Source organism: Perognathus longimembris, chromosome 3 (genome assembly GCF_023159225.1).
Source record: "Perognathus longimembris pacificus isolate PPM17 chromosome 3, ASM2315922v1, whole genome shotgun sequence".
Taxonomy (NCBI): Eukaryota; Metazoa; Chordata; class Mammalia; order Rodentia; family Heteromyidae; genus Perognathus; species Perognathus longimembris.
In genome coordinates this window covers 90,327,437-90,348,804 of record NC_063163.1, presented here as the reverse complement: position 1 = coordinate 90,348,804, position 21,368 = coordinate 90,327,437, and the positions used below count along the sequence as shown (strand labels likewise).

The 21,368-nt window shown below is 50.3% G+C and overlaps 2 protein-coding genes across 22 annotated transcripts in view; both read right to left on the bottom strand.

The window, feature by feature from the left end:
• The window catches only part of Ep400 (E1A binding protein p400), a 99,721-nt gene extending 88,842 nt beyond the window's left edge, over positions 1-10,879 (bottom strand). For 9 of the 18 annotated variants that reach the window (XM_048343171.1, XM_048343183.1, XM_048343176.1 and 6 more), the window contains exons 1-4: positions 10,788-10,879; positions 6,252-6,415; positions 3,658-5,026; positions 2,109-2,219 (exon numbers count right to left, since the gene is read on the bottom strand). In XM_048343171.1, coding sequence (XP_048199128.1) covers positions 2,109-2,219; positions 3,658-4,989 — 1,443 coding nt within the window. In that variant the 5' untranslated portion in view covers positions 4,990-5,026; positions 6,252-6,415; positions 10,788-10,879. The remainder of the gene's footprint in view (positions 1-2,108; positions 2,220-3,657; positions 5,027-6,251; positions 6,416-10,787) is intronic. The other 9 variants (XM_048343179.1, XM_048343192.1, XM_048343187.1 and 6 more) reach the window with 2 other exon arrangements.
• A 1,276-nt stretch (positions 10,880-12,155) lies between these two features.
• On the bottom strand, positions 12,156-18,575 carry Pus1 (pseudouridine synthase 1). Of its 4 annotated transcripts, none has more exons than XM_048343168.1 (6): positions 18,481-18,575; positions 17,804-18,017; positions 16,854-16,991; positions 15,630-15,732; positions 13,109-13,800; positions 12,156-12,463 (listed from the first exon to the last, which is right to left on the bottom strand). In XM_048343168.1, the coding sequence occupies exons 2-6, from the start codon at positions 18,005-18,007 to the stop codon at positions 12,416-12,418; spliced, it is 1,185 nt and encodes a 394-aa protein (XP_048199125.1). In that variant the 5' UTR covers positions 18,008-18,017; positions 18,481-18,575; the 3' UTR covers positions 12,156-12,415. The 4 variants fall into 4 exon arrangements, with proteins under 4 accessions (XP_048199125.1, XP_048199124.1, XP_048199126.1 ...); XM_048343167.1 differs by having other exon boundaries at positions 18,304-18,563; XM_048343169.1 differs by having other exon boundaries at positions 18,463-18,555.
• Positions 18,576-21,368: the final 2,793 nt, after the last annotated feature.

Below are 21,368 nucleotides of genomic sequence, written 5' to 3'. Positions count from 1 at the left end.
AAACTAAACAATTACAGCAAGTTTATTCAGGAACCCCTAATATGAAAACAGCTATCTTTCTAAGGGTGATACATTCATATAAGGGAATGCCACTCTGACAAGAACTAATTTACAAATGAATTATGCCAAGCGTAAGGGTTGGACAACAAAGACCACTGTATAGGATTCCATCTATCCCTCATCTGGTAAAGGCACAATCCTGTCCTGGAGGGCACGGGCCAGGGGAGGAGGAGGTCTTACCACAAAGGGGCATGTGAAGGTACATTTTAGGGTTAACATAATCACTGCTTTGTGACTATGGTAGAGGTCCACAACACACATTTGTCAAAACTAATCAAAAATAGAAGTACAAACTAAACAGTGAATCCAACAGTGAATTTCACTACATATAAATTTTTAAAATATTGGGAGTGACGTTTTAACCACTAATTAAAATGAGTTTATGTTAACAATTGAGAAAAAGAAAAGTCTCTCCTGACAGAAGACATCAATGAGTAAATGTTGAAGGTTCCAGGCTCACGACTATAAAATTTAACAACTCAGGAGACAGAGACCTGAGAATCTTGGTTCAAAGTCAGCCCAAGCAGACAATTCCTCAAAACTCTTATCCCCAATAAAGCGGCTAGAAGCCAAAAATAGCAGTGGGGCTCAAGTGACAGAGCACCAGTCATTGAAAAAAAAAAAAAATCTATCAAGTCCTAGTACCAGCGCGAATAATTAGGTAGGTAGGTATGTGGAAAGAATGATGGCAGCAGAAAATCCACTTTGGAATTTTTACAGAGTAACTGATTCAAACACACAACTCATCAACTGATGCTAGAATTAGTGAGTAAAAGTTTAATGAGACATAAGATATTTACATAATCTCGAAGTACCTTCCCCAAGTTATTCATTATTTACAAAAGGAAAAAAGGAATAACTGTTCACTGAAGGATGCTGGTAAGCACAACCATAATTAATCAGTGCTCAAAATTAACAGCACCACTCCCAGGGCAAAGTCAATTCTGTAACACTCCTCTGAAAAATACATGACCTGAATGTGATACAAGGAAACATCATACAATCCTGCATCACAAGACATTATACAAAATAACTGACTTGTCCTCTTCAAAAACATCAAGGTCACAAACAACTGAAAAACTGGCCTAGATTAGAGAAGGGCAAAGGGACACAGTAACTAAACACTGTGGGAGACACTGGGTTAGGGAAAAAAACATAAAGGACATCTTCAGGACAAAGATGAAATCATCTCTGGCCCATCACAGAACAGTACTGGATTAGTGAAGTTTTCTGATTTTGGTCATCATACTGTGGTTATTTACTAGTGCTGAACTACTTAAGGATAAAGGGGTATAATATAATGTTGTAGACTTGGATAAGAGGATGAAGACAATGCAAATGGGACAAAAAGTTAAAACTGGTGAATTTAGAAAAAGGGCACAAGACAAGAGTTTCATATGATTACTATATTTTTTTATGTGCTTGAAATTACATCAAACAAAAATTACAAACAAAAGCTATCAGAGATGAAGATGCTTTCAGAACTCAACACAATCTACTTCAAAGTGCCTAGAATTTGGCATGTGTTTTTTAAGGTCTTGGCATTTTCATTTCCTTCACTTAGAAGCCTGCAGTCCTGATGATCTCAGGAGATATTCACATCAGTATTTCCTCCAGCTAAAAAAAACACCAAATTATCATCTGCTTAAGTCTTATTTTCCTTGTTCTGTTTTGCACTGTTCTCAAAATACAAGTAAAAGACACAAGGAAAAAAAAAGAACAAACGAACATTAAAACACAGCACACAAAGAATCCTGAGCATACAATCAAGAAGACTTTAAATATTAGATGACATGCACACTAAAAGCTACTACCACGTTGCAGGTACACACACAAAAGAAACAATGCAGTAATAAAGTTTGTGTTGTCATTCACTCATGCAATTTAATTTCATAACTGTATATGCAGGAAGACTTTTTACTTTTTAAAAACAAGGAATGGGCTCTGGAAAAAAAAATGCTGAAGAGCGAATAGTAAATTGAAGGTTAAAATATCTGGATGAAGGAACGTTTGGGATGAGACTACAATTTAGAACCATCAAAAAGTACCTGAAATGGTTGCTGCTGAGATGAAAAAGCAGCAGAAACATTTGGCGGAAGCTGGGTTGCTATAGCAACGGGAGTCCCAGTCTGCCCATCCTTGCCTGTCACAACCTTTACCTGAGAGAAATATTTTGAGAAAAAAAGGCAACATAATTTTTAAAACTGCTCAAAATTTTGTTAGAATTTTATTGCTGACAGTTCACTAACTTGGGAGTTTAAAATGTAATGTTTCTGTACTCTGAACTGACATCTTCATACCATAACAACCTAACAAATGCCAGTGTTCAGGTGCTCCAGTTTGGTCACAGGCAGCACCCTAGATTCTGTAACCTCAGATTTTAAAGTGGGAATGGCAGACAGACTCAAGTAACAGCAGCCTATATCTCCTTGGGCCATCTGCACAATACTACATTGTATACTACATGGGGTCACAAAGCAAAGGTCTACTTCAGCAGAAACTGGGAGAGATTCATTTCTTCATAAATATATATAAGGTGGTTGAGATTACAGGCAACATCTATATACAAACATAAAGAAAACTAAATTTCACTGTTTTATGGCACTAGAAGGTGAGGTCCTTGAAATAATCATATAGACCTTCTGAAAAACAGAAGGGTACTAAAGAAAACACAGATGGCAAAGCCACATAGATGCCAGTGAGAACGCTAGAGCAAAGAGACAAGCTTTTGCTCACCAAAAGCTGGTATTTTTGCTGAAGGGCTGACAAAGGTTTAAAATATTTTATATCATAGAACAAAATAAGCTCCACCAACATAGTGTACACTACACAACACAAAGGTACAAAATACAATGCATCACAATACAGCACACTGGTGCTCAGGAAGCACAGATCTGAGAGCCTTAGGAGCCACAATGGTGTAGGATTTACTGTGACCCATTCTAGGTACCCAAAAAGTAACTGTCTACAAAAGATTCTATCTCAAATTTATCACTCAGTTAGGTCTGCAAAGTGTGAGTTTAAAACATGACCTCAAATCTAAAAGCACATCTAAAAACTGGAAAAAAAAAGTCAATGGTGTTTTTGTTCTGTTTTGTTTTTTGACACAATACCTGTATTTTAATTATAAAGGTACATATAAACACATCTAGTGACTTATAATTATGGCTAGTGATTTAAGTCAAAGTGAAATCTGGAAACCAGGCAAAAAGCACTAAGTTTTCACTCCTCTACCAGAATCTTGTAGGGCTGTCCAGTGTGCCAGCCAAGGACTACACCCAAACAGAAGGAAGAAACCTGGACTATGCTGGCTGAGCTCTCTGCCCAAGAGGTCCTGGGTCTCAGTGACTATATCCAGTACTAAGGTATTACTAGTCACAGCCCCATCTTGCACATTCCTCCTGAGGCAGGTACAATGGAGTGGTGCTTCCTCTCCATGAAGGAATAAAGAAACGCACTCTTCTAAACTTTACCCTTCCATCAGATCCTTGTGCAACCAAAGGCTTTGCAATAACCCAGGCTCAAATATTACTTTATTGTTGTATATACTCTAACCTGTGTCACAAAGGCCCCACGAGTTATTAAGCTGTTTCTTACCTCATCGTTGATAACTTCAGATTTTTCTTCCTCTTCTTCTTCCTCCTCCTCCTCTTCTTCAATGTCCAAATCATTCTGCCTAAGGTATGCTTGCAATGGGGCATAATGCTTCTTCTTAAAAGCTAGGAAGTCCATCATGTTGCCCTGAAGGTGCTGCAGGAAGAACAGTTCAATCAGACACTCTTGGAAGACCTCCCTGAGCGCCTCCATCTCCTTGTGGTGGTGGTCCAGGCACTGCTTCCTCATCTGCGCCAACTCCTGGGAGGCTGGAGGGATCTCCTCCAACTTCTTGGGAGCCTTCTTCACCCCTGAGCTCCCTGAAGATGTAAGGGGCAGACTAGAAAGACCTGGGGGCATGGCAGTTCTGGAAGGGCTGGTGGGTGGCGGCGGGGATGTCATACCAAATGCTGAGGTGCTCCCAACCCCAGGGAGCAGCATACCAGGTGTCCTCTCGAAGCTCAGAGGTCTGCTCAGAGGTTGCCCCTGGAGCACCTGCTGCTGCTGGATCAACTGGCCCTGGATGATACTGCTGATCTGAGGCGGCAAGCTTGCTGTGGTGATATGACTTGGGCTGGCCAGAGGCTGCAGACCAGCCCCTCCTGCAGCGGCAGGGCTCTGGGGTCCCAGATGGTGAATGGTACCACCAGACTGTGTATGAGGCTGGGATAGTCGCCGTTCTGGAACTGTGACAGGAGCTCCTGCATGCTGGAGCTGAACCTGTGCTCCCTGAGCCATCTGGGTAAGACCTGGTGCCTCCTGAAACACAAAGTGCCCACCACTGGATGGGCTCAAGCTGATCTGCCTCACAAGAACACTGGCATCCACAAAGCCTCCAGTGGGACTATTGCTGCAAATGCCAAGCCCAGGAGCTGGAGCACCTGCACGCACGCTCTGCAGGGCCTGTCCTGGCCCAGGGCTAGGCTGGGTGGGACTTTGTGTCTGGACCTGTTGGGACAGAGGGGAAGTAACTTGAATGTATGATGGAGAGCCATGCTCAAACCGCCTCTGCTGTGTACTGAACTGGAACCCTGGAGAGGTAGGGTTGGGCAGTGGAAGAGGGGCCAGGGTGATCTGCTGGTTTCCTCCCACGATGGGGCCAACGTTCTGCAGAGTGATGTTCACATTCTGCCCAGCCACAGGGCTCCTGCTCATCAGCTGCTGAATCTGGTACCCAGGGGACTGGGGTGCAGATGGGCTGGCAGATGGAGCAAAGGGTGCTGCAGGGGACGGAGGTAGGTTTGGGTGAGTCGGCTGCTCTTCCTCGCTTCCAGTGAAGGACCTGGACCTCTGCAGCTGATGCTGAACATTCTGAGGACCATTTCCATGGTGCATTATCACCTCCCTTTTTTAATCCAAAGTATTTGTTCTCCTAGAAAATAAAAATTAAAGTCAACTTACTAGAAGGCACATACACATGTGTGACTACCACACATATGATTACCATTGAAGGGCACTGAAGAGTTCTAGAAGTTGTATTCACACTGGCATCCGATTCAAACAAGAACACCTCTTATTAACTCTTCTCAGACAATGTGCATTAGGCTGTCTACAATTTCCTTCCTTCCTCTTCTCTCCAGCTACCCAATATGCCAACAAGAAAGAATGTCAAGGGAAGAAGATATCCCAACTCTCTAACCCTGGCTGTCATGAAGCAGGAGGTCAAGATAGTAAATCACATTTGAGAAAGGCCTAAGAATTTTGACATTGCTCAGCACATCTAGCCCAAAAGAACCTCACTCACTTTGTAAATGGCCCCACTATGTCTGCTGCAGTGCCAAAGGGCTCTTCTCTATAAGCAACTGAAAGTGCTTCCTCAAATTCACCAAGGACTTGGATGGCAAATACCTTCCTTGGCCAACTGTATAAGCTGGTCCCCAAGGGCAGACCAGAGAAGAAGAAAGAAATGAAACTGTTGGCCCAAGTTGGAAAAAAAGCTGCCAGCTTTCCCAATAAGAGACCACAGTTCTAATTAGTCAATATTGTCACCACTTTGCCGGAGAAAAGGTACAAAACTAATAACTAAAATGCACAAAACTATTAATAACTTGCTTTTCAAGCCAGGTGCTGGAGGCCCACATCTGTAATTCTAGCTACCTAGAAGGCTGATATCTGAGAATCACACTTCAAAGCCAACCCAAGCAGAAAAGCTCATGAGCCATTTATCTCCAATTAGAGCTGTGGTTCGAGTTGTTAGAGCACCAGCCTTAAGTGGAAAAAAACAAGCCAGAGTTCTAGGCACTGAGTTCATGTCCAAGTACCAGCAAGCTCATGTGCATTTGTTATACGTGCATGCACACACACACTTTCACAAAAAAGTTAGCAACCTTCATCTCAATAAGCTGGTTGTAATGTTCTACACCTGTTATCCTAGATATTCAGGAGATCATAAATAAAAAGGTCATGTCTGGAGCAAGTCTCAGGCAAAATGGCAAGACCCTATCTGAAAAATAACTAAAGCAAAAAAAAGACTGGAACCATAGCAAACATGAATTCAAACTCCAGTACCACCAAATAAAATACACACACACACACACACACACACAAATATACATACATACTCATCAATAACAATCCATCAAAACATTAGTACTGACCTGAAACTGATGAATAAACTATGGTGCAGCCCAGAGGAGCACAGACTCAGCAGCTGAAGGAGCTAGTGAACCACCCAACAGCTCAGGTGAGTTCCAGCACATGAAGCCAAGCAGGCAACCCAACGCACACCATGCACATACAGATCACTCACTGACAGGACATTCTGAAAAAGGCAAAAACACAGGACTGGAGGTTAGGAGAGAAAATGGTAGGGCAGAAGGCGGTAAAGGGGCTGATTACAAAGAAGCAAGAGAGAACTGGGGAATGGGGCTATTTCTATAGCCTGATTTATAACAATGGTTTCAAGAAATAATACACTCCTTTAAAAGTCACAGAATGAAAATAAATAATAAAAGTCACAGAATGATACAAAAACTGTAATATTTTACTGTCTGTATTATACCTCATGCCAGTCCTGAGGCTTGAACTTAGCCTCTGGATGCTATCCCTGAGTTGTTGTTGTTTTTTTTTTTCCAGTCCTGGGACTTGGACTCAGGGCCTGAGCACTGTCCCTTGCTTCTTTTTACTCAAGGCTAGCACTCTGCCACTTGAGCCACAGCGCCACTTCTGGCCGTTTTCTGTATATGTGGTGCTGGGGAATTGAACCCAGGGCTTCATGTATACAAGGCAAGCACTCTTGCCACTAGGCCATATCCCCAGCCCCCCCTGAGTTTTTTTTGCCAAAGGCTGACCCTCTACTACTTGGACCACAGCTCCAATTCCAGCTTTTTGCTGGCTAATTGTAGATTCAAGTGTCCAGACTTTCCTGCCTGGGCTGGTTTGGAACCTTGATCCTCAGATCTCAGCCCCCTGAGTAGCAAGGATTATAGACATGAGCTGCAAGCACCTGGCTTATACCTCAATTTAATAAAGAAATGGTTTCTAACCTCAGTGTGCTTATAGTCAAGTTAGAGAAATAAACACAATCAACCATGTTTTTATCTTTTATTTTATTTTTGCCAGTCCTGGGGCTTGAACTCGGGGCCTGGGCACTGTCCCTGAGCTAGCACTCTACCACTTGAGCCACAACACCACCTCCAGCTTTTTCTGTGTATGTGGTACTGAGGAATCGAACCCAGGGCCTCATGCATGCTAGGCAAGCACTCTACCACTACACCACATTTCCAGCCCCCATAATGCTTTTATCTAAAAGTGTTTCCCCAAAACAGTGCAGGTAACTCAACCAATAGCAGGAAATGCCTATGGCCATACCACCCTGAAACACCTTCCTCAGATACCAAGAAAACACAAAGGAAGACATTTTTGTTTTGTTGGCCAGTCCAGTGGGTTTGGGACTCAGTGCCTGAGCACTGTCCCTGGCTTCTTTTTGTTCAAGGCTAGCACTCTACCTCTTGAGCCACAGCGCCACTTCTGGCTTTTTCTGTTTATGTGGTGCTGAGGAATCAAACCCAGGCCTTCATGCATGCTAGGCGAGCACTCCATGGCTAAGCCACATTCTCAGCCCAAAGGAAGACATTTTTTAAATGTTTCCATAATATTTATGCACATTTATAGGGTATAGAGGTGACAAATAGTGCTCTACCACTTAAGCCAAAACTAACAATTACACTTACCTTTTATGTGAAGACTGTGAGGGGATGGCACCACAACACAACTGCAGAGCAGTGGCAGCCACCACAGGAAGCCCTGAACCACACATCACCCTAGGCTAGCCATGTGAAGCCCCTTCTTCCACCTAAAGAATCATCACTCTTCAAAACTCCTTACAGAATGCCATCTTTATTCCCTGAGAACCATTTTCAAGTCATCTTTGCCTTCTCAAAAGACAATGAAAAACTTCAGAATTGGGGAACTAGAGGTATGACTCAAGAAGTATGATTCAGAATAGTAAAATGCTAGCCTGCTAAGCCTGAGGCCCAGTACTACCCCCCCCCAAAAAAAAGAATAATCACTTTTACCTAAAGAGGTTAAAAAAAAATTATGAGACTGAGACTCTGAGGATCAAGGTTCCAGGCCAGCCCAGGCAGAAAAAAAAGAAGCCCATGAAATTTATCTTCAATTGACTACCAGAAAGACCCAAGTAGGGCTGGGAATGTGGCTTAGCCGTAGAGTGCTTGCCTGGCATGCATGAAACCCTGGGTTCGATTTATCAGCACCACATAAACAGAAAAAGCCACAAGTGGCATTGTGGCTCATGTGATAGAGAGCTAGCCTTGAGTAGAAGAGCTCAGGGACAGCACCCAGGCCCAGAGTTCAAGCCCCACCACGACTGACAAAAAAAAAAAAAAAAAAAGGTGAAATCATAGCAGGCTCTTAACTGGAGACACCCCAACCCCCTTTTTCAAAGAGCTATGAAGAGAAGTGCTTTAGCAAACATGTAGCAGTGACTTCAAACCGCCACTTTTTTTTCCCCTGTATTTCTGGGGCTTGAACTCAGGGCCCGGGTGCTGTCCCTGAACTCTTTTGCTCAAGGCTAGTGCTCTACCACTCTGAGCCACCACTCTACTTCTAGTTTTCTGGTAGTTAATTGGAGATGGGAGTCTCAACACTTTCCTGCCTGGACTGGCTTAAAATCATAATCCTAAAATCTCACCCACCTTAGTAGGTTGGATTAGACATGACATGAGCCTCCAGAGTCCAGCTCAACCACTAGGCTCTCAATCTTTTCCACTGTACCATAAAGAACGGGTTTTTTGTTGTTGTTTTTGGCCAGTCCTGGGGACTGGAACTCAGGGCCTGAGCACTGTCCCTGGCTTCTTTTTGCTCAAGGTTAGCACTCTACCTCTTGAGTCACAGCGCCACTTCCTGTTTTTCTGTTTATGTGATACTGAGGAATCGAACCCAGGGCTTCATGTATGCTAGGCTTCATGCATGCTAGGCCACTAAGCCATAGTCCCAGCCCTGACAGAGTTTTATTCCTCCAGCCCTAGGAAACTGCAAGAACAGTTACATGTGTTTGTTCTCATTTGTTTTTTTTGTTTTGTTTTATTTGTTTTTTTGTTTTTGCCAGTCCTGGGGCTTGAACACAGAGGGGTGTGGGCACAGTCCCAGAGCTGCTTTTGCTCAAGGCTAATGCTCTATCACTTGAGTGACAGGGCCACTTCTGGCTTTTTCTTTTCTTTTTTTTTTTTGCCAGTCCTGGGCCTTGGACTCAGGGCCTGAGCCCTGTCCCTGGTTTCTTTTTTTTTTTGCTCAAGGCTAGCACTCTGCCACTTGAGCCACAGCGCCACTTCTGGCAGTTTTCTGCATATGTGGTGCTGGGGAATCGAACCCAGGGTTTCATGTATTAGAGGCAAGCACTCTTGCCACTAGGCCATATCCCCAGCCCTTCTGGCTTTTTCTGTGTATGTGGCACTAAGAATATTAGGCCAGCACTCTATCAGTAAACTACACTCCTAGCCCCCATGTGTTTGTTCTCTGTTCCTGTGCTATGGCCCTTTGGAAGCCTCAGTCACTATTGTCATCCCTGTCCCAACAACCAGTGTCCACACTGTCATGAGACATCGCCTTCAGGACTTAGGATTCTCATGTACACAGGACACTGTGTGCTCACCCCTATAATCCTAGCTACTCTTCTCATGTACACAGGACACTGTGTGCTCACCCCTATAATCCTAGCTACTCAGGAGGGTGAGTTCTGAGATTCTTTGTTGGAAGCTAAGCCAGCCCAGGGCAATCTCCCACACTCATCTCCAATGAGCTGTAAAGCAGGAAGTGGCTGTGGCTCAAGTGGTAGTAGCTAGCCTCGAGCACAAAGAGGCTAGCAAAAAAAAAAAAAAAAAAAAAAAAAATCAGGTGACACTGTCCAAAAAAAGAAATGTACTCTTTACCAACCCTCTGTACACCACCTTTATAATAACAAAAAAAAAAAGCTTTGTTAAATTACAAGAACCATTTTATTGCACTCATTCTGTAAAAAGAACACTCAAACACGAACCCAGGGATGAACGGGGCCTTGGCCCGAATTTCCACCCATTCCCGAGCTTAGGGACGCAGCGGCAGGGTAGGGTAGGGGAGGACAGGGCTGCGGCTCCTTTCACATCTTGTCCAGGCTAGGGCCCGCGTCCGGGAGAAGGCCAAAGCTCCAGTTCCGTCCCGCCCCGCCCAGGCTCGGGCCCACGTCGAGGAGGCCGCGGCTCCGGCTCCGTCCCGTCCCGCCCCACCCAGCCCAGGCTCGGGCCCAAGTCGCGGAGGAGGCCGCGGCTCCCGCTCCGTCCCTTCCCGCCCCGCCTCGTCCAGACTCGGGCCCACATGGAGGAGGAGGCCGCGGCTCCGACTCCGTCCCGTTCCGCCCAGGCTCGGGCGCACGTCGGGGAGGAGGCCGCGGCTCCGTCCCGTCCCACCCAGGCTCAGGCCTACGTCGGGGAGGAGGCCGTGCACTGCGCGTCCGGGGTTGTCGGGTCGGCGGGGCCCGCCCAGCGCCGCCCGTGGGGATGCCGACCGCCAAGGGCCTTCAGGGCCGTCCCGCCGCCGCCCGCCCCCACAGAGCGCCGCCGCGGCCCGGTCCCGACGCAGCGCAGGCGGGTCGACGCCTAGACCTTCCCCCGCCGGCCGACCGCCCACCGCCCGCTCACCCTGAGCCTCCGGCCGCGCTCCGTGGCGTCCGAACGGCGGCAGGCTCGAACGCGCCACAGCCGCTTGGTGCATCCGGGTCCGCGGGCGCCGGAAGCGGCGGCGCGGCGACTACGGCAAGCGAGAGGGGCGCGCGCCAGGCTGTGACGCCGCTCCCGGCCGCGCGAAGGCGCCCGTCGGCGCTGGGACGCGAGGGGGCGGGAAGAGCGGAGCTCGAGGCCGCGGGGGTACGGGCGTGGGGCGGAGGTGGACTCCGCGGCTCCGGGCCGCTGGGGTGGACGCGGGGCGGGACACGTGTTCTCTTAAGTCGGGGTGGCCTGGTCCCGGCGGGCGGACTGAGATCCGGGCAGGGTGTTCAAAGGCGGCCTAGGGAGCCAGGGGCGGCTTGAGGCGCGCAGTAGCACAAAATCGCCTCACTGTAATCCCAGCTACTCAGGAGGCCGAGATCTTAGGACCGAGGTTCAAAGCCAGCCTGCGCAGTCAAGTCCTCGAGACTCCTATCTCCAGGGAACCACCAGAAAACCGGAAGTGACGCTGTGGCTCCGGTAGAGGAGCGCTAGCCTCGAACAAAAGATTTCGGGGTCAGCGCCCGGGCCCGAGTTCAAGCCTCAATACCACCAAAAAGGTGAGAGGGAGAAAATGTGCACAGTATGTCCCGCAGCAGCACCTGACGTCCTATCAGCTTAGGGCCTCACAGGGAGACCTGGCACAAGAAAAAATGTCAGTAAGCAGTGCACCCCCCTCCCTATCACTGCACACTAGATGTGAAAGGAGACCACACCTCGCTGGAAAAGCGAGCAGTGCTATCGGAGGGGTCCCTGGATGGGGCACCCACACGCCCGGAGGGGAGAGGGGGAGCTGTGGATGGGGACACCCACACTTCCGGAGCAGGATGGGGGAGGGATCGCGTGGGACCTGGAGGCAGAGGATCGTGAGGATTGGGGAGGACTCTACCACCAGCAGCAGAAGGGGGCAGACAGATTGGCCCCACGGGTTCACGTTTAAGGAAAGCGCAGCAGAGAGGCAGAGGGGAAAGCCTGACACGGTGAATGAAGCATGTGTGTAGCAACTGCTAGGTAGCTAAGCAGGGCCCAGTCTCCCCACAGCCTGGGAGCCGGAAAGCAATGGATTGGCTTAGACTATAGCTAGGAACTGCCAAGGGGAGAGATTGCCATGGCAAGGCAGCCACTTCAGGGAGAACCAGAAGGGGGGAGAGACTGTAAGAGGTCTGGAGAAGCAAGCAGAGGGCAGCAACCAGCAGAGGTAGCACCACTGCCCTTGCTGGCTGCTCTTTGCTACCACATCCCACAGCCAACTAACTGTCCACTCCTAACACAGTATTCCTCCTCAACACAAAAGTGAGAAAAAGGTAACACTAAAAAAATTACTTTTATTTAATAAGAAAATCATTTCCTTATAAAAAAAATAGTGTCTTTACATGCCAAAGTATGCATACATAATGCATGAGCTAAAAATAGATTCAACACAGGTATTCCTGGGATGAAAATTCAATATCCTGAGGTTATGAAGCCAAGGCACACCGGACAGGCTGGCCCCAGACATCTTGGCTCCTATATCCCAGGTGATGGGCACAGCATGGAGACCCCAGGTGGGGGCTGGCTCTGCAGCTTCAGTCCGTGTCTCCATCCCCTTCGCTGCCCTCCAAGGAACCAGGAACCTGCAGAAGAGATAGGAAAAGGACTATGGGTCCAGCACTTTGCCCTATACACAGGTGGGCATTCCTTCACAGGGAGGGGAACCATGACAATCCATCATTGGCCCTGCTTCCCCACGTGAGTCTGGTCCAACAATCACTTCATTCTAAATATGCATGGCAATTATCTAGGCACTGGGTTTCACTTGTGCCAGGGCCATACAAGGCAGGCCTGGTCTGGGGGCTGACCTGGCCTGAGGCAAGGTTCTGGACAGTATCAAGTGCTCACACCAAACAAAGCTGGCCCCCACTCAAGTGCCACCCACCCTCACAGACGCAGGAGTGCAAGGTCGGGACAAAAATCATGCCAGTAACAACACACACAGACCAGCTAGGGGCAGTATGAGCCCAGCACAACTGGCTGGCTCCAGCTCATAAGAGTCTAAAGCACCTAAGTCATCAGGCACAGAGGGTAGGGAGTGAACAGAAGGCATATCTCCAGGGCGTGCGCACTCACGCACACACACACAGGGGTCACATGCCATAGCTGCCAGTCCTCCACTGCCTTCTGATTCTGGAGTAACGTGGGGGTCTCAGCATGTTCCAACGTACACTAAGAAGGGAGCCAGCGCTCACCCACTGGGCCAGCATCTTGAGACTCAGCCCTACCTTGGTGCTTGTGCTGGCAGCTGCGAGCGCAGTGGCACTGAAGTCATGGACAGGCAAGGTGCTCAGCCACTGGGCCATGGACCTTTCGTCCCGCTCCGTGCTGACAATGGTGGGGTAGATGTGCTGTTCCTTGAAGGCTGCCACCTTCCCCTCCTCCTGAGTCCAGTCCAGTGGCTCATGCAGCCCATCCCTGCCAAAGCGCTGATTATATTTCTCAAAATGCACCCTCTCCAGGACCAGGCCAAGCCCAGGTGCCTTTGGAACATCCACTTTCTCCTCCCCCCAGCTGCGCTCTAGCACACTCTCGGGGGCATAGCCTTTCACAATGGCCACTACCAGGCCAACCATTTTTCGGATCTGGTGCATCATGAAGCTCTGGCCCTTGACCTTGATTACAGCAAACTCCAGGCCCTCACGCACAAAAGGCTCCTCACAGTACATCTCCAGGATGTAGCGCCGTGCACTGGGCTCCTTCGGCCCCTTCTGTGAGGTGAAATTGTGGAAATTGTGGGTGCCTGTGTAGCAGGCCAGGAGCCTGTTGACTTGCTGCAGGGTCTCCGTGCTCAGGCGGTAGGTCTCGTCCTGCACATCCCGGTCCTTGTGGGCAAAGGCAAAGGTGGGCAGCATATAAAAGTATGTCCTGGCATCGCACTTGTTCTTGGAGTTGAACCCACCTGTCACCCTCTTCAGTCCTGGAGTAACACATAAAAGATCCGCATGAGCTGGGCAGATAGGCAGGCAGGTGACTCCTGCCTATAATCTTAGCTACTCAGGAGACTAAGACCAGAGGATCAGGACTGGAAGCCAGCCCTGGCAGGAAAGCCCAAGTGATTCTTCTCTCCAATTAATCACACACATAAACACAAAAGCTGGAAGTGATGCTGTGGCTCAAGTGGTAGAGTGCTAGATAGCCTTGAGCAAAAGGAGCTCAAGGACAGTGCCCAGGCACAAAGTTCAAGCCCCAGGACTGGCAAAAAAAAAAGAAAAGAAAAAAGATGCATGTAAACAGAAAAGCCTCACTGGAGCACCCTTGGCATTATGGGGTTGGCATCACTTGCCCAGGGCAAACACCAAGTTCTAACAAGAACTGCAGCATGGGCTTCCAAATGCTTCTAAAGCCACATGATGCTGAATCACAGAATGAAACCCAAACACAACCAACATGTAAGGGTCTCCTGAAAATGGAAATTGTGAAGGTGTAGGGAAATCAATCCACATGCACACGTGAATCAGTCAGCCTTTTACCAGGTCCCCAGTCACGAGCTGCCTGTTAAGTATAGTTTGGGCCCAGCAACTCACCTGCTGGGAGCTCTTCTGTAAGTATTGCCACACAGGCAACAAAAGTGTTAAGAAACCAGACATGGTGGTACATGGTTCATGGACATAACTGCTATGAAAAGGCCAAGAAGTATTGAAAGTCAATGGCTCACACCTGTAAGCCCAACTACTCAAGAGGCTGAGACTTGGAGGATCGTAATTCAAAGCCAGCCGAGGCAGCAAGTTTGTGAGATTCCATCTCCAGTTAACCAACAAAAACACAGACCAAGAATGGCTCAAGTGATGGAGTGTGCACCATGAACAAGAAGGCTAAATGAGAGCACAAGGCCCTGAGTTCAAGCCTTGGAACACAAACACATGAGAACATGCGTGCACACACATGCTGCAAACGATGATCCTACCAGTACCATCTCCTGCCACAGCACAACGCAGAAGCACTAGCTGCGGAGGGGTTCCACAAGTCATGGCTGTGGGACCACCTCCATGGAAAGGAATGGGGAGAGGCATGAAAAATAACCTTCAGATGGACTTCTCTGGGAAGGACTTTCCAGGAGGGAATTATCCTCACAAGGCAGGAAAAGTATAAGAGTGTCTTTGTTGGGCATGATGACACATGCTCGTATTCTTAGCACTGGGGGAGCTGAGGCAGGAGAACTCAAGAGTTCCAGGCCAGCCTGGGCTACAGAGTTAAATGCTATTGCATGCACAAACACCACCACCAAAAAATTCCTATGAGCATCAGTGGCTCAACCTATAATCATAGCTACTCAGGAGAACGAGATCTAAGAACCAAGGTTCGAAGCCAGCCCAGGCAGAAAAGTTTGTAAAGACTTATCTCCAATTAACCACCTAAAAGCCAGAAGTGGAGCTGTTGCCTAAGTGGCAGAGTGCTAACCTTGAGTACAAAACCTCAGGGTCAGCACCCAGGCTGAGTTCAAGACCCAGGAACTGTATGTGCACGCACACACGTGCTCGCACACGCACACACAAACAACAAAAACACCCAACTGTCTATTAAAAGAAAAAAGACACAGGCCGAGCACTGGTGGCTCGCGCCTGTAATCCTAGCTACCCAGGAGGCTGAGACTCTTATCTCCAATTAACCATCAGAAAACCAGAAGTAGCCCTGTGGCTCAAAGTGGCAGAGCACTAGACTTGAGCTAAGAAGGCCAACCCACACAGCCCAGTGTCTCCACAAGGCAACCAGTGGCCAGGTTGCAGCCTGTTACACGTCAAGGCTTACCCAGGATCCGAATGTGGGATGGAAGGTGGCTGTTGATCTTGTCCAGAATGTCATCAATCAGCCATACTTTCAGGGACACTACCTGGCCAGCTGCAGACACACCCTATAAAGAAAGTAGAGGGCTTCCAATGTGGCTTAATGGTAGAGTGCTTGCCTAGCATGCATGAAGCCCTGTGTTTGATTCCTCTACTACATAAACAGAAAAGGCCAGAAGTGGTGCTGTGGCTCAAGTGGTAGAGTGCTAGCCTTGAGCAAAAGAAGCTCAGGGACAGAGCTAGGCAATGAGTTCAAGCCTTAGGACTGGGAAAAGAAAGAAAGAAAAGAAAAAAGTAGAGAGGGAAGAAGTAGGTGGGGCCAAGTACAACCTCCAGCACCTAGTTCCCTGACAGGGGGGACAGGAGACATCCTAGCTCCATCAGAGCATACCTGTGAATAGTCAGGTATGAAAAGTGTTGTTATTGGGCCTTTGTGGGTGGTGCACAAGCCTGGTTATTCAGGAGACTGAGATCTGAGGATCATAGTTCAAAGCCAGCCTGAGCAGAAATAGCAAAGTGGAAGTAGAGGCTTGGTTCAAGTAGCAGCACCAGTCTTGAGTGAAAAAGCCAAGTGAGAGTGTGAAGGGCTTGAGTTTAAGCTCCAGTACAGTCAGGCCCGAATACACACATAAATGCACACACGCAAGACTGTACCTCAAAAATACCAGAGCAGCCAGGCATCAGTAGCTCACACCTGTAATCCTAGCTACTCAGGAGGCTGAGATCTGAAGATCATAGCCAACCCAGGAAGGAAAGTCTACGAGACTCTTATCTCCAATTAACCACCAGAAAACCAGAAGTGGTGCTGTGGCTCAAGTAGTAGAGTGTTAACCTTGAGCTGAAGAGCTCAGGGACAGCACCCAGGTCCCAAATTCAAGCCCCACAACTGTGTGTTCGTATGTTAACAGAACAGCCAGGGGCTGGTGGCTCACACTTAAATCTCAGTTCAGAAAGACAAGTTCAAGCAAGTCTCACCTCCAAATGACCAGCAAAAAGCTAGAAGTAATCAACATTACTCAAGTTGTAGAGTGCTGGCCTTGAACACAAAAGCTAAGGGACAGCACCTAGGCCCTGGGGTCAAGCCCCAGGACTGGGACACACACACAAAAAGTTCTGATCAATGGGATCCTAGAGCCACAAGGCCTGGTGTGGCAAGAAGCTTCAAGGCAGGGGCAGGGACTACACCCACCTTGTCTGTGCGGGCACATCGCTGAAAGGACATCTTCCTCATGTCTGTGCCATGATTTTCGGGAATGCAGCCCGACCGGACCAGAGCAGATACCAAATCATCCTCAATTGTCCTGAACTGTGAGGACCCCACATTCCTCTGGGAAAAAAAGAGACAGACTTTCCTTGTTCCTGCCCAGATCCTGGGTGTTGAGCACACACCCTTTACTAAGGAAGCTAAAAAGGGTCTAGGGCAATGAGTCTTGGCCACATCCACAACCCAGGCAGCCAGCAAAACAGCCCCTGGAGGGTTGTTGCTTGAGCATTCCAACACCCACCCTACAGAGGACCACTTCTCTCTGTGGCACCCAGGCATAAAGGTCATCCTCACCCTCCCCACTGTGTGACCAGGTGACATTGCAGGTCAGGGCTAGGTCTGGCATTATGACAGTTTCCCAAACCCTTCCACTTTTATGACCAGCCTGTGCAGCCTCTTGGAATATGTGTATGCCAGACCATGGAACAAGTGATGTCAGCAAAGGTGACAAGGAATAAAGAGTCCACCTGCATTGGCCTAGGCACTTTTCAAAACAGGGTCAGGTTGGTGAGCTGGGCAGCAAACCACCCCAGTGCCTTTCACCATGCAGGTCAAGTAGAACCCACTGACCCTTCCGGGCATGTGGCTGCCACCCTCACTGTCTCTGCTCTTATCATTAGCAAACCTGGCCTGACACCTCGTCCAGTTGGGCTGTGCACACTCTATGCCCAGAACCGGGAAGCGAGGTAGGCTCACCCGCAGTCATGTGGGTCAGCGGCCAAGCTGACCTGACCACAGTGCTGGGATGATCCGGCACAATCTCCCACAGCAGGCTATTTGGACTCAAACTCAAATCCTGAGGGTGCCCCACACCCCATGACTCCACTTCTGCTCTTTCCTGAGGTGGCTCTGGCCCGGGCCGGCGCAGCACGCACCTGCATGCCGTGGTAGCCCTTCCCCGAGTAGGCCACGAGCAGCACGATCTTGCGCTTGGGCGGCTTCCGCGGCGGCTCCCCTTCCTCGGCGCCCCGCAGCCTCTTGGGCGGGTGCTGCTGCGCTTCCTCCCAGACCCAGCCTCCGCGAGCCTTCCGGTCGGGCTGGTGCGGAGCCAGCGCTGGGGGGGCCTCGTTCCCGGCCATGGGGGGCAGGCTGGGAAGACAGGTGTGAGGGGGTGAAGCAGGAAGGGAGACTGGGCAGTGCCTCCTGGCAGCCCTCCTAGAGCACCAGAGGCAGGCTGCCCACCAAGGGCGAGTCGGATTCTGGTGGGCGGCGCGGGGCAGGGGTCGGGAGGTGCGGAGCAGGGGACAGGAGGCGCGGGGCGGGGATCGGGAGGCGCGGAGCGGAGGACGGGAGGCGCGGGGCGGGTGGGCGACGCGGGACAGCACGGGGTAGGGATCGGGAGGCGCGGGGCGGGTGGGCAGCGCCGGGTCTTTACCGGGGCGCCCGCAGGCCGGGACGCGCGGCCCACCGTCCCCAGGCCGTCAGCAGCGCTGCCCGCAGGCCCGAGAGGCCCATGCGCGGCGTGCGGCGGACCCTCACAGCCCAGAACACCGCCAACCTCCGACCTCCTCGGGACCCCTAATTAACCTCTGACCTCTCCGGTCCCTCCTACCCCCACTTCTCCAGAGTCCGAAGACCCGGCCCAAGCAACCCGCTCGCAAAGCGGCGGACCACGTGGGCGGGGGAGGAAGTCGACGGGAGGCGGACGGTGGCCGAACAAGGACAAAAGTCTTTCGCGGAAGAGGTGGGGCAAGCAGAGGGGCGGTGGGACGGGCAAGCAGAGGGGATGCGGTGGAGGGGTGCAGAGGAGAGCGCAGAGGAAAGGCGGGCGGGGGGGGGGGAGGCCCGCAGAGGGCAAAGGGGCGAGCCGAGGAGGCGGGGGAGGGCCCCCGAGGAGACGGGAGAACTGGAGGGGCGGGGCGAGCTGGAGGAGGCGGGGCGAGTGGGGGGGCAAGATGGAGGAGGTGGGGCCCTGAGGGGGCGAGGAGAGCTGGAGGGAGGCGGGGCCCCGAGGGGGCGGGGAGAGCTGGAGGCTGATGAAAGAGCTGGGGGGAGGCGGGGCGAACTAGAGGAGGCGCCCCCTCCCCGCCGCGGGCTGGAGGGGCGGGGCGAGCTGGAGGAGGTGGGGCCCCGAGGGGGAGAGCTGGAGGGTGGTCGGGCGGGGGCGAGGGGGAGGGGGTGCGCACCGGCTGTGAGGGGGACGGGGCGATCCTTTGTGCTCCGCCTCCTGCTACTGGTAAAGTGAAGTTGAAGGAACTGAACAAAGTCAGGCACCCATAATCCCAGGAGGGGAACTCAGTGCTGTGGCATCTGGAAAATGACGTCACTGTGCAGGTCACAGGCACCAGTGCATGTCTTCTTAAAACGACCAGTGGACGCATGAGAATCCAGGGCAGCCTTAACTACAGGGGAAGAGCATGTCTGAACAAGTAAATATCCTTAGCTTAATCACATCTGCAGAGTCTTTCCTGCCATGTAAACCAGGGATCAGGGCCCACACACCTCTGGGAGCCCTACCTTGACCATAAGCCTGAATTTGAGTCAGATGTGCCATGGAGATATGTGGAGGAAATGTATTCCTGGCAGATTAATATGCAAAGGCACTAAGGCAGAGCATGCTGGCTTGTGGCTGGCTCGGAAGACTCTCTCTACACTCCTCCTTTCTTATGGTGTGGTCAGTAGAGCCAGGGTGTACACCAGCATTCTGTGGTCAGTCACCAAGATGAGATGCCTAAAAGTGGGGAACTGGAGGGAAATAAGGCGGCAAAGTCAGAGGCCACATGCACCTCAAGGTCTTTGGCTTTGGCAATGGGAGCCCAGAAGGCCTGATAGAAAGTCCCAGCTAGGAGCACTTCGTGGGGAGGGCACCCCTCCTCTCCCCAGCAGTTAGGGAGAGCAGGCGTGTGTGGTTGCCTTGTTGAATGAGTCCAGAACAGACTCCCCAGCTCTGATCCCCAGGGAGGGAAGGGCACTGAAAAGTAAGCAACTCCTAGAGGCCTGGCACCCACCATCCCTCTTCCCATGGACACCCTTGCTCTGTCTTTATACCAAGACTGGTTACTAGTACTCAAGCTCTGGGAAGTTAATGTTCACCTCTGACCTGCAGGCCCAACCCAGCCATGGGAACCAGGAAGCTCCAGATGGTGGAGGCATGAGAATAGCAGGCCTCCAACTCCCGCCACCCGCCCATCAGTCCCCATCCTGACATGCTGAAGGAGCCAAGAGGTTAAAGTGGTGGATAACTGTAAGGATCACCAGAAAGGAAACGTGCCACATGGTTCAGACAATTTATTGGGGGGGGGGGAGAGGGAGAGCAAACTGCAGCCTGCATAAAATGGAGGCATGAGGAAACAAAGGAAGGAAGAAGAGAAAAAAAGGGAAAGGAGAAAAAGCAAGAGAAAAGGTAAGAGAATGAAAGGAAGCAAGAGGGAGAAAAGGAAAGAGCACGAGACGGGAAAGAGGGGACTTGTGTTGAGCTGGATTATATAGGGAAAAGCCAAAGATATGGGGGCTGGGGATATAGCCTAGTGGCAAGAGTGCCTGCCTCGGATACACGAGGCCCTAGGTTCAATTCCCCAGCACCACATATACAGAAAAACGGCCAGAAGCGGCACTGTGGCTCAAGTGGCAGAGTGCTAGCCTTGAGCGGGAAGAAGCCAGGGACAGTGCTCAGGCCCTGATTCCAAGGCCCAGGACTGGCCAAAAAAAAAAAAAAAAGCCAAAGATATGGCCAGGTGGATTGGATGTTGACTTCAGAGAAGGGGGAGGTAACTGCCTCCTGGTGTGTCAGTTACCTAGGTAACACAGGAGCTGACATCTGCATGGAGCCCTGGGGGGCGGGGGGGGGGGGGACCTTACAACAACCAGGTAGGTGTCAGATGTTAAAGTGCATCTCAATCCACTGGTTATGCAGGGGCTGACCAAGCACTCTCCTTCCAAGTCCCAAGGTGACCCAAGATTGAGGTTCCATTCTAGAGGGTGAAGCTGATGAGTTGGGACAGGAGCTTATAGATCCACGACCCAGGGTCTTAGCTCTCCTAGCTGAGCCTTCCCAGCCTAAGCTGTAACTTCAGCTCCAGGTTCGTCCCAAGGAGGCATCCCCTCCGCATTGCTAGGCCTCCCCAGGTATCAAAGGCAACAAAGCAAATGGGGCACTTTACTTTCTGCAAACGTGATTCCTCTACAAAATATGAATGCCTGCTGAATCCCACAATCAGGAGAACAGCATGGCCTTTGTTGTTTCCTGGCATGAAGGTGGATGCCTGGAGTAGCAAGGGCTTGGTCTGGCCTAGGGCAGGGCTTTTCCTGTCCAAGAGGAGCCTATTATCTGGGGTCCACTTGGACCCTGCCCCTCCTAGATCCCAAGGTCTCCACTTCCCATTTCCTCTTAAGGCCTCTAGATGAGCTTCCATTCTTAATACTGTCACTAGCCTTTTAGCCACAGGTTATTTTTATCTTGTAAAAACAGTAGTTTAAAGAAATTCAAATCTTCAGCTGGGT

Excerpts from the sequence above, each read along its gene's own strand:
- Pus1 (XM_048343167.1), bottom strand. The coding sequence starts at position 18,383 with ATGGGCCTCTCGGGCCTGCGGGCAGCGCTGCTGACGGCCTGGGGACGG. Across the intron at positions 15,733-16,853 it reads GATGTGCCCGCACAGACAAG|GGTGTGTCTGCAGCTGGCCA; the intron begins GTGGGTGTAGTC and ends CTTTCTTTATAG. Across the intron at positions 13,801-15,629 it reads ATCCCACATTCGGATCCTGG|GACTGAAGAGGGTGACAGGT; the intron begins GTAAGCCTTGAC and ends GTGTTACTCCAG.